This window comes from Melanaphis sacchari, unplaced genomic scaffold (genome assembly GCF_002803265.2).
Source record: "Melanaphis sacchari strain LSU unplaced genomic scaffold, SCAv2.0 Contig49_pilon_pilon, whole genome shotgun sequence".
NCBI classification, from domain to species: Eukaryota; Metazoa; Arthropoda; class Insecta; order Hemiptera; family Aphididae; genus Melanaphis; species Melanaphis sacchari.
Genome location: NW_020271334.1, coordinates 1,572,492 through 1,585,946, shown reverse-complemented (window position 1 = coordinate 1,585,946; position 13,455 = coordinate 1,572,492). Strand labels below are relative to the sequence as shown.

The 13,455-nt window shown below is 25.7% G+C and overlaps 1 protein-coding gene across 2 annotated transcripts in view; it reads left to right on the top strand.

Moving 5' to 3' along the window:
• The window catches only part of LOC112598669 (discoidin domain-containing receptor 2-like), a 258,298-nt gene extending 245,153 nt beyond the window's left edge, over window positions 1-13,145 (top strand). The window contains exons 13-19 of one of the 2 annotated variants that reach the window (XM_025345197.1): window positions 1,610-1,804; window positions 3,032-3,159; window positions 3,812-4,009; window positions 4,100-4,192; window positions 7,712-7,853; window positions 7,978-8,127; window positions 12,167-13,145. In XM_025345197.1, coding sequence (XP_025200982.1) covers window positions 1,610-1,804; window positions 3,032-3,159; window positions 3,812-4,009; window positions 4,100-4,192; window positions 7,712-7,853; window positions 7,978-8,127; window positions 12,167-12,322 — 1,062 coding nt within the window. In that variant the 3' untranslated portion in view covers window positions 12,323-13,145. The remainder of the gene's footprint in view (window positions 1-1,609; window positions 1,805-3,031; window positions 3,160-3,811; window positions 4,010-4,099; window positions 4,193-7,711; window positions 7,854-7,977; window positions 8,128-12,166) is intronic. The other variant, XM_025345198.1, reaches the window with a different exon arrangement.
• Window positions 13,146-13,455: the final 310 nt, after the last annotated feature.

Sequence of the window (13,455 nt, the reverse complement as noted above, 5' to 3'; positions counted from 1 at the left end):
AGATACTGATGAAGGCGAGAGTATGAATTTTTATGTGGATGAAGATAGAAAAATACATTTTTATAATATGACTGGAATTTTTCTACTTCTCTTTTAGGAATACATAAAAAATGTTATATTTATTAATTATTATTATTATTATTATTACATTTTTTCTTCGCTATTATTTTATACATATTATATTATTTAAATAACAAATTTAAAAACTGTTGTGCTGTTCGTCAAACGTATTTGCAACCAAAATCGAATAATGAACCGTAGCTGTTTTGAATATTGGTATAATATTGTATTTTCAACTATGATGCATGAAAATTGAAAATGCGAGTACAATAATTTATCAAAAAAAGGTTATATTTTTTTAAACTAGAATAAGAAAAAAAAATTCTAAAAAAAGTCGAAAAAACCACGAGTTTACACTTTACTAAGGTTATTCAGATATATCCATAATGTACGTTTTCTATCACATTTTCTGATCTTTGGGACCGTGAAGAGAAAATTATTTTTAATCTTTTTACGATGTTTGAAATTTTAATAAATTATTATGCATAAAATCGAACTGAATTTAAAACGTAATGTATCAGAGTATCAATTACTCCAGCAAATAGACCGAATGCAAATCTAAGCTTTAAGGTAAACTCTCAAATTATTTTAAACTTACAAATAATATATAATTAGTTCTTCATTAAATTTTTTTAACAAATATTAAATAATTTATTGCTGGTTTTCTAATAAATACAATAAATATTAACAAAAAATAATGTTTGTATTAGATGAGATACATTTTACCAATACCTGGAAAGTATTTTAAATATTATCTTTAATGTATTTGTATTTGAAAATCAAATACAATTATGTAAATATTTTTAGAAATTTTAAAGAATTGTTCATCAAATTAATAAACATTTACTTATTTTATAGTTTATTAATGACCGTTTAGTGTTCAATTAATGTTTAATATTAAATTATTTCATAGTTAAAAAAAAATAACTATAACAAATTTGTATTTTTTAGTATGAAATTAAATATATGTAGCTAAAAGTTCTAATAATATTAATTACGCTTAAGTGTGATATAATAGTTTTAAATAAACAATTACTATTTATAATTAGAATATTATTTAACAATCTTATTTATCAATACAAATTGTACGATTATGTATATAATCTATTAATATTTAGGTGATATATTATGTGAGTATAATACCTATAATTATTTTACAAATTCACCATTTTACTCAAAACCACGTGATCAGTTTCTAAGTACCTATAGTAGGTACTGCAACGATAATATTTTGAAATTAGCTGCTATTATTCATGAGTCGCGATCAACCAATTAGTTCATTAACTAATAATAACTACCATGTCTTGTTATTTAGATTAGCTTAAAACAACAAAATATTTTATTTCCAAAACGAAATGTTTTGTGTATAAATGCGCAATAATGTTTTAAGGTTATTTAGTATTGTTTTCGCTTAATGGAATTTCTCTCACCATACCACCGATAAACTAACTGATTATAATGCATAATATAAACAATATTGAGTGATATTATTATTATTATTATTTATTGGAAAGTGTTTCGATTTTCCTCACACTAAGATTTTCCGTAGGTGAACGTCCCCCCGCCACCTCGTTCACCACCACCCACTTCATCCAGATCGAGCAGCAGCCGAGGAGGAGGTGCCAGTAACGCGTCCACTTGTCCACTGACCAGGTCCGACGACACGCTTTGTCAGTTACCGCCAGAAATTCCCCGGGAATACCTGGGCGTCGTCCAAACACTGACCAAAACGCATTTTGGAGAGGCAAGTAACAATACGCATGATAAAATATATTATATAAACAATGTATAAAAAACATAGGTATAAAAGTCAATAAAAAGAAATAATCACAGTTGAATAATATTATAATAGCGGTTTCATTATAATAAATAAAAAATTCTGTTATTTGAATGTTTTTTCCTAAATTATAGTCAAACCTAGAAAAAATAAATAATATAATACACAAAACATTATTTGTCAGTTAAGTATTTAAATATCCAAATTAAAGGATTAAATGTGGGTACAAAAGTATTTTCATAATTTGTTAAAATGATGGTACACAAGCAAAAAATAAACAACAACTGTTTAAAATTGATTTTTTTCTAACACAATATAGTGAATGTTTTAATTAACATATTTCATTTACAAAATGTTTTATAAGAAAAATTAACTGAATTAAATATATATGAGTACAATGTTCACAAATTTTTCACGTATTTTACTGTGAAATTGTTAAAAATATCACATGTTTGTACCCGATTCACTATGACTAGAAAACCCCTTTTTTATTTTATAATTTCCATCGATATGACATCAAAAACGCTAAGTTTGCTTTCTTAATCTACATTATTAATTTGTGGACAATATATTGACTTATAGCACAAAATTAAAATGGTTTTACTATCCTGTCTTGTATATAGTAAAACTGATAATCGATACAAAACGATTTAAAGGGTTTAAATTTCTTTGTATGTTAAATTATCCTTTGAAAAACTCTGGTTTTTGTAAAAAAAACACAAATGGTTAAAATACATTAATATTATAGAATCGTTACTCTATGTATGTATATATCGATTGACAGGTCAAATCCACGCCAAACATTTTAAAACAATCTTCGTTTTGTGGTGATGTTCAGGGATTAAAATGTATAGGAACTCAGTTATTTTTGGGATGAAACTAATCTTAACTACAACCATATTACTCTACCAAAATTTTGGATTAATCGTGTGAAAAAAATTGTTTTTTGTGTTGATGGGTAACCATCGCAGATTCAAATTATTATTACTGTGTGGTTTTAATTACCTATTTATTTTTTTCATATCATCTACTCTATTGCACAGATCGGTTAATCAAAACAATCAGATGTACAATTCGATGTAAAAATTATTTCCATCTCAAATCGTTATAATAGAATATTTATTATTTATTTAATTATGTCCGTCAGTAATGAGTACACAGTCTTAACGTTTCAATTTGTTGTTTTACGCGCAGGTCCATTTATGCGAGTTAAAAACGCCACCTGACGAAATTCTACAGCCAGCAGCAACGTCGTCAGTCAATAGGACGTGCAAGTTGGTCACCGTTAAGTCACTGAGAAAAGGCGTGTCCGAATCGACCAAGTAAACAACGATTTTATACGCCACAGTCGACTAATTGAACAAATCTTTTACGCGGCAGGGTGTTAGCAGTTTGTCCCCGAAGATAGCGCGGAGACCCATTACGCACACAAACTATTATATTATAATATACCCATTACTCGGTCGTAAAAACTAATGTTGTGTAGAAAATCTGTCTTATGAACAATCGCGTTTGTGTAGTTTTGAAAAAAAAAAAATAATAAAACGTCAGAGAACAATAATATTGCGTGTATGTGTGTGTGTGTCACGTATACATTTACTATAAATTTAGAGTATATTATGATCGACAAAAAAAAAAAAAAAATTGCTAGACTATAAATTTCTACACGGTTTCTTTTTATAATTTAATTTTATGATGGAAGTGTTATAGTCATCTTGCATACACTAATACCAATTATCATACCTTCGTTTTTATTCTTATTATTGGTACGATGTCATGAGTAAAATATTTGGAATATTTCAATCGTTTTCTAATTTTGCATACCGACAATAGGAACTTAATAAACTGTTTTCGATATCACATATTATGTAAAATTTCATGATAATATTATACGATTTTGTCTTTATCGTGTTAGTTAAGTAGATATGACATTCACACTATACACGAATGCATTATTTATTTTCTCTATTATAGGCACGATTTTTACGACGAAGTAGAATCGCTGTGGAAAATCAGAGATCCAAATATCACTAGAGTACTGGGATGTTGTCTTACTGAGGAACCATTCTGCTTAATAACCGAATTTATGCAACACGGTGATCTGAATCAATTTCTTCAGGAACACATCGCCCTGACAGCTGCGCCCATACCGCCATACGCGAAAACCTTAAGGTTGTACTATATATTTTTTATTTGATTTGTACAAGATAACTAGTGAGTAATGAGTAATGGCTAATAAGTAATTTACATTTATTTTCCTAGCTATGGATGTCTAATTCACATGGCTACCCAAATAGCTTCGGGGATGAAATATTTAGAGGTCATAAATTTTGTCCATCGTGATTTGGCTGCGAGGTAAGAAAAACCAATATAAATAAACGTGAAAATAATTGACAATCTCAAAAATATTTAATCGTTTGCTGTTGACGAGACTGGTCTATTAATTTCTTATATCAACGATTATATGCAAATGTACAATTTTGTAAAATATATGCTGATTATCTAAGACTCGATTATAATAAATAGTAATAATTATAATTTGAAATAAAAGTCAAATTAATATAAGTAGCTACAAGCAATTAACGCTTTGCACAGAGTATGGTTTTACGTTTAATGTAATTATTTAAAGTTTAAACATAACGATTAAACCTACTTGAATGTGTTTCTCGTTACATTAGTACTTAAATAAATGATAATAATAACAAATATAGTAAAACAATATTATCTGCTTTAATAGTATATTAACTAATAGGATTTATAAATGATAATCACATTTTTTAATACACACTATAGTCACAAATCTTTAGTACAGTTACAACTTACAAATTACTATAACTACAGCTATTATAAAAGTATAAAATTTTATGTTTACAAAATTAAATACTTCATACCTCATAAAGTATTTAATTTTAACACTTATAATCTAAAATATTGTTTTCTTTCAAAATTTTATATCATTAAGTTAATACGCTGGTATTTGTTTTTATTAAAATTATATTAATAATTACATGAAAAATTTAAAATAATCAATTAATTGAATTGGCAATTAAAATTCATCAACACCACTAAATATTAAAAAATATATATTTTAGTGAATAATATTTAAATACAGATATAATATTATCTAGATAATTTAAGCAGACTTTACTGTTCTCCAATGTTTCCTCCTTGCAATCTACTTATATAACTAATATATACAAAACATTTATATTGGACACCATTATCTTTAAAATACTCAAATGTGTTCATTAAGTGAAAAAAAAAAACAGTATTTTAGTATTTAATCTCATTAAATTGTACCGCGAATAAATGAGATGTAGAAATAAATTGTTTTAGAAGAAAAATAAGGTGGTTTTACAGATAACGATTTTAAAGATATTTTTTTTTGGATTTTTAATTAATTTCATGGATCAACTAAAAAAATAAACATTTTTGAAATTCTTTAAACAGTTTTCAAACAATATTACAATGATAAAAGTTTTTAAATTCTTCTTTTTTTGTATATTTATTTAGATTTATTATTCGAAAGGAAAATGATTTAATAAAATAGAAACCTAAAAGATTTAAGATGATACATTATACTTAAAACTATTCCGATTAGAACATGGTATAATCTTATTAGCAATTATTTACAACTGATGACTTTTTAATTACATGTAAAATGTATTAAAAGTAAATAATATTTATGTATATATATAAGCCAATAGTGAATTTTTAATGTAATGTATTATTTTATTGTACCCTTACGAATACTTTTTACGTTAATAATATATACAAACAATTTTCAACACATACAAATTACCTCTTTGAGATAAATTATAGGACATGATTATACAATTTGTCGGCTTCCACAGAGTTTATTTTCATTTCTTTGGTGAATCTAGGCTTTAGATTAGCATTTTCCTTTTCCCGTTTTTTATATCCTTAAATACGTTATATTTAAATTATACCCAACCAGATAATATATATGTTGTAAGAATGAGAAGAATCGAGAATTATTCTTTTCTGCTTATCGATAACGACGACCATAATAATGTTTAGTCTAAATCAGATAGGTCACATCAGACAGTTGAAAACCATTTAGTTAACATAATTCACTGCTCGAATAATATTTCATTAAATATAACATGCAGATAAACAATAAAATTATTTATGCAAAGCATTTAGATGATAAATTTATAATAGTAATTATGTATCACATTAAACTATTATAAGACAATAAAGTTTTAAGTGTTTAGCTATGTTGATTGCTCGAGGACATTAAAAAATAAAAATAAAATAAAAGATTAATATGTTTATCATGGTATAATAATCCATTTAAAATAACATTTTATGAATATTTTTACATTTATTTCTCATTTGAGTATACAGTTGTTATTGAACGTGGCGAATTCATTTTCAACGTCTACACTAAAATGAAACGTTTGTACCATGACTGATGAGTGATTCCGGTTATTATACATATATATATGATACATCTTATTTCTTTAACGAACATTGTAAAAGTTTACTTAAAACTTTCGACTCATCTTTGTGTTAAATTTTATTAAAAAATTACCATCTTGTACACGTGAAATATAGCGTGTAGTCGAAGAACGACGAAGTAGATACTGCGTGAATCAAATTAAATTTAAAACAAGCTCTGATGATAAATTCAAAACGAAATTTCGATATAATTTTTAAAATGTTATAGTATTAGAGATTTAAAGTTATTACATTAAAAAAAAATAATTAATTTAGTACTTTAATTTATACTTAAAATTACTAAAGAATGCGGTATGGATAACACTGAAATATAGGCAGTAATAAGAAAAACAAAATTTTAAAAAAAAGATCATATTTTTAAATATACGTATAGTTTTTGTTTTTTTTCAATAATAAAAGTTGAAAATACAAATTAGCTATAATAAAAAATAAATAACTTTACCATACGGATGACTCCGTTTTATATAATATGTCTAATAAATCAAATTATAATTTAAATATTCTTAATAATATGCAAATACAAAAGAATTCAAAACAATTTGTTTTATTGCATTCATATAATATTAATACGTGACCAGAACAAGAATAATTGTTCATAACATTTTTACCATTAAAATATTAGTATTGAAAGTGAGAGGAAACTTTAGATCTTAAAACTATTATCGATTTGACATTCCGGGAGAAAAAATAATATTCCTACAGACGCAAGCTCACACAACACTTATGCTCTCAATGTCTCAGTACAAACATGTTAAAAATAATACACCTTAACACTATAGAATAATAAAAATGTAAAATTATCTTGAAATAAGAATAAAAAAAAATAAAACCAACGTGGAACTATTATAAGTTACCAATAATTAGGATTTCTAAATTAATTATAATATTCAAGTGCACCTAATACATTGATTCATAAATTCACGGACGAATAAATTCGTCGTGGTCATGCTTAAAAAAAAGGTAAATCGAACATCTGTCGGAACAAAAAATGCATAATTTTTTTTTTTTTTTTTTTGTATCAATTCAAATAAAAATAAATGATGACCATAATATCGCAGATCAAAGTTTTCAGAAAAAATATTGTTACTATAAAAAAAAAAAAACAACAAATAATACTTTAAAGCCCGTATAAATAATACTACATGGATATGATTCCAATCAATATTGAAAAAAATAAAAAAAATAATGAAAATTGACATAGAATAAAAACTCATTGCTGATCATTGTTGGTTAACGATAAAAAAATATTGTGCTACTGTTATTATCGTATGATATGGTATTTTATAAAAAAAAAACACATTCGATATTATGGACGAATATTTGAAACCACGACAAATAGGTACATCTATCTTTTTTTTTTATTTATTTTTTTTTTTTTTTAATTTGCAGAAACTGTTTGGTCGGCCCCAATTACACGGTCAAAGTATCCAATATGAGTCTGAGCAAAAGCGTTTATTCAGCGGACTATTTTGACTTTGAAGGGAGACCTTCGCTGCCGATCCGCTGGATGTCGTGGGAGAGCATACTGTTGGTAAGCAAACAGAAAGAAAAACACCAATTTTTCGTAGTTATAATAATTTAGTGCAGCTTATCGCAATTTTTAATAAAAAAAATACTATTTTAATATCTTCATATTCGCGTGTTTTCGCGTACAGAACAAATACACGCCGAGAAGTGACGTTTGGTCGTTTGCCGTCACGTTGTGGGAAATATTGACGTTCGCCCGTGAACAACCGTACGAAGAGCTTAGCGACCAACATATCATCGACAATGTCACCAGGCTGTATCAGAACGATGGGAATTTTGTGAGTTTCATTAAATTTTATTCATAACACTTAATGGAAATAATAGTAATAAAAAATAACATCGTTCGGATAATTAATATAAACACGCTTTTAACTTATCACGAGTGTATTATTATACAACACTGCCGTATTGTTTTATGTGTGACATGTGACAATATAATTATGGTACATTTAATTGCCTTCCAGCTGACTTTTATTTTCGTTTTGCGTACCAAACACGATTTTAATTACCGAAATATTTTAAACATTGGTAAAAAATGTAAACTCACGAGATACACGTCGTATCCAAACCAGGAAAAAGATTTTTGAAGCCTCAGGGCTAAATTTTCGGGGGCCTCAAAATAAAATTTTAAATAAACTATCTTTATAAAAGTATAATTGTATTTTTATTATCGTGAAATATTAAATAAAATATAAATAACGTATTTTTCAATTTAAAAATAAATTTTAGGTTTTGCTAAAGCAAATTTTTAGATCATAATAATATGTAAATTTCTCGTTACACTAATATTAAGTTTCAAGAGTAAAATTAGGAAGTATCGAGTGTTTTGTTTTCAAAATCTAAATTTTTGTTTTTAAATAAATATTTGTGTTTGTACTTAAAATTAAACGTATAAAGTATTTTCTCTTACACACATCTTTTATATCATATTAATAAGTAACAGCTACAATATTATAAAATTAGGGACACCTAAAAAATCTTAAGTCTTGTGGTTCCGGTACCATAACTCTTAGGTTTCTTTATGCAAGCTTGCACATATTTATCATATGCTTTAACACATTGTCAGTAACTATTAACTGAGAATTCTAAACAGCTTTTCATCCTTATAATATAATATGTCCCTGAAATCATCTGCCACCAAGTGTGTAAAATAACACTGAATGAAAAAAGCTGCATTTTTTTTTAAAGGCAGAAGTTTTATAGACTTTTGAATTAAAAAAAACTAATATACATCAGGTGATTTCTGCAATTGAAATTTAACGTCAGGTGACATTTTTTTTTCCAAAATTACATGTCAATTTACGTCAATAGTATATAGTCTATGCAGGACAAGTCAGCATAAACATAATTGTAGTACGCTTTTCTGGTTTCAACAATCGATAGATCTATTACGTAACGTCTTCATGTATATATTATTATCATTTTGTGCAAGAAGTCGTTCGTCTACGTGCGCTACTGTTAATTTGTTATTAGAAAACTTTTGGCCAGCGTTCGCGCGAAAAGTTTGAACGAGTTTCCACCACACCGTTTAGATATAATTTCGGGCGCGCACAGAAATAATAATAATATGCATATCGTTGCATGTTGAAGTCATAAATATATAACAAGGAAGACAAGTAGACACAATAATATAATATATAACTGTTAGTACCGATATCTTAATAAACAACAAAAGGCGCTTCGTTTTGGAAATTCTAGTACATTTAAAATAGTAAACGGCTACTTGACAATAACATTATTTCGTAATTATTATTACTGTGAATTATTTTCGTTGTATTTTTTTGCATATATTACTGATAAATAATACGATACATTTAAATTATGTAAGTATTTTCGTTTTAAATCAATTATTATTTTTTATCCAATTTAAATTAACGAAGAAAAATATAAAAATAATTTTGCATATCATTCAAAAAATAAATTATATTTGATGTACACAAATCAATTTTTTTTACAAATTATAAAAAATAAATGCTAAAAATCTTTGTCGAAGTCTGCAATAGGTCAATATCCTTCACTTATATAAATTGAATAATAAGAAATATGTGATCATTATATGTTTAGTGTGATTTACCAAGCATAATTACCTCTTCGTATTTCCTTCAATAATGAATTTATTTATTATTTCTGTTTTATGAAATTTTTAAATGTAACTAAAAACTGAGAATATAGTGATAAAAACTTTTGTTTTTCAAACAAAAATCCCCCTATCTTACTACTAACATTAACTTTATATTATTTATAGTGAATATTTTTTGAAAAAGTTAATGTGTCTAATTTAAAATTCGAACGAGTAATTAACTACTTATTAAAATGCTTATACTAAGGAAAATAGTCCTTAAAAATAATTTATTGAAAATATAAAATATATTATTTAATATTGGTTCTAGTGTTTTTGTATTTATAATATTATAAGAAAATTAAAAATATTGATAAATTGATATATATTATTAAAAATTTCAAATCATTATAACTTTTATATCTCACATAACCAATATATCATGAACTTATTATATCTATATTACATAATTTTAAATATCTCAAAAAATATTCATTCAAATTTTAATTTTGATTTTAAAAAATGTTCAAAAAAATAACCACTAAATAATTTATGATAAAACAAAGGAGACTCTCACTTGAAAAAAAGAACAAAAGTTTGGATCTCTACGAGACACTTCTTAAGTACCTAGTATAAAAAAAAAAAAATGAAAATTTAAAATTATAATTTCATACTGCATTTAAAAATTTTGAAAATTATATTTTAAATAACTGAATCATTGAAGATAAATGACAAATGACCGTGTTTGAGAAATCAGTCTTTATAAAAAAATATACATAGTTACTGTTTTTTTTCTTTACATTACCTAAGTACTTATGTCATTATACGCAATATATAAGACATTAAAGTCTTTTATATATGTAGTCTAGTAGTGAATATCACATATATTTCGGTTTAAAATATATTTTCATTTATTAATTTTAGATTTTTTTTTTTTCATTTTTCCAACTTTTTCCCGTACAATAAATATATATAATTAACTTTCCCGTCAGAAGACGTAAAAAACATGTCTCCGAAATTCGTTAAGTTACTGAACTTCAGTTTGGAAGGGGAGAAAAAGGTATATACGGTTTCTCATTTTCATATTTTACACCGCTATAAATGCTGCTGCAGCATACTATTGTACTGCTGTGACAACTAAAAAAAAAAAAAATAACTTCTACCTTAACGTCATTTTTCGCGCACTCCCACAACAATCCAACGAAAATTCTGTACCGTATTTTTTATTATTCAGTTTAAAAGTAAATATTATATTACAATAATACACGCCCAGTGTGATAAAACTCAAAATAAAATCATCTTTTTCATTTGTCATCTATGAAAAATATAAATGTTTAAATTTTTAAAAATAATGTGTGAACATTTTATTTTTTTTCCTCTATTGTCCACAAACATTAAATAAATAGATTGTTATATATATGCATAATAGTATATTTTTATAAAAAAACTAAACATATACTTGTGCTCTTTAAGTCTTAAAGGGCTATAAATTACCTCATATTATGTGAAAAACTCGAAAGAATGTATTTTAATATTTTAAATTTGTTTTTTTTTCTCGAAAGAATTATAACATTAATTTTGAAAAACACGTCATTTATCAGTTTTCTCGATGAAATATTAAAAACAAATTAAAAATTAAAATAAATTCTTTCAAAATATGCCCGTAGATACATGAATATATTTAACAAAATTAACTTTTAAAAATAGTTCGCAAACAAATATTTATTTATTTTACTTGAAAACTCAATCGATTAATATTTACACTTCAAATGCGTTTTCAATTATTTTTTTTTTTTAATAAAGAGCCCAATTATTATAAATGTATATTATATTAAATACTAAGAAAACAGCAGGTACCTAGACTACTTGAAAACGGTATTAAATACTACCCCCAGTTTCTGTACAGTTAAATATAGTTATTAAACGTTAGTTATGTGCATACAAAATCGGTATTAATTAATCGGTTGGCCTGCGTACATGGATTGTTGTAAACAGATATTTTTATGAAAACATTTTAATATTTAATGATTTTATAACTATTCAGTTATTTGTTTATTAAAATCATTCCTTCGCATTCCTTTGATCTGTATAATGCTTTTTAAAACAACTATTATAAATTCTTTGATTACTGCTGATTATTATTATTTGAATACAAAACAGGTTTTGCGAAAAATACACGGTTTTGTCCAATATCACAACTTGAATATATTATTATTAGTAACTATTGTGTATTAATTGTGTTAATTAATTCGTTTCAGATCCTATTGCCTCAGCCCATCAATTGCCCGAAAGACATTTACGATCTCATGTGCGAGTGTTGGCAGAGAGACGATAAAAGTCGTCCGAATTTCCGGGAAATACAATTATTCTTGCAGCGGAAAAATTTAGGATATAAGCCCGAATGTGACCCTTAATGTAATTTAAGCCTATATAATCATAACAATGTGTTTGTTTAAAGCTTTACTATATACCTACTATACATATTTTATATACATGTACCTATATAATATATTTTGAATTCCGGGCTCGTATTTCGTTACCTAACCTATGTATTTTTTTACGCGTATATTATAAATTATTATTGTACATGTAATATTTTGTTATAAAGTGTAAATATCATTTTTACCGAGTTTTTGAATAACCTAAGTATTACGTTTAATTTTTAGCATTATCATACGAAATATCGCTTCCAGGCATATTGACTAGGCATTATAGTGAGATTACGAACGGTGATCGACACACGCATTGTATTTTTTGTGTACAGCCGGCGATCACCGTAAAAATATTATGATTAACGTGTGTATAACATATCTAGTGGTAAAAAATAAAATACATTTTTCATAGGTGTTAAGTAGAATCGACCGATCGTATAGTTGTCGTCATAGGTATATTATATTATTATAATATAGTGTACAGTAATTTATAGCGAACCAATTATAATACACAATAGTATCCGTACATAACATGTAATAACATACAAGAACATGTAGTTATTCGTCACTAAATTTATTAGTGTTTTGTAAAGTTTACAGCGTTGTGTACATAATTATGTCATAACGCATTAAAATCAAAATACAGATTGACGTCCTCCGTTCATACGATTTATCGATAAACTTCGTTATTACAACATATACCCGAGTAACCCGTTAAATTATACCGATATACTATTCTTTGTAGTTTTCAGATTAATCGTGATTAGAATTAAGACTATTATTCTTAAATTGGCGTAAAAAAATTATTATTATTATACTCTTAAAAATATAAAGAAAATTGTCAATTTTTTTTTTTTTTTAGTATAAATCGAAAGACTAAAATATTATTAGGAACGATAATATTTACTTTTGAATATACATATATATATATATATATGTATTATGTGTGTGTGTGTGTGTGTGTGTGTGAATCGTATGAGTACATCGTATACTTTATAATATTTTGATAACTGTATAAAAAACTCGTGTCGTTTTAATAATATATGTATAATGTATGTTATTGTAAACGGGTTGGAAATATACCAACGATTATCAATATAATAATATAATACATA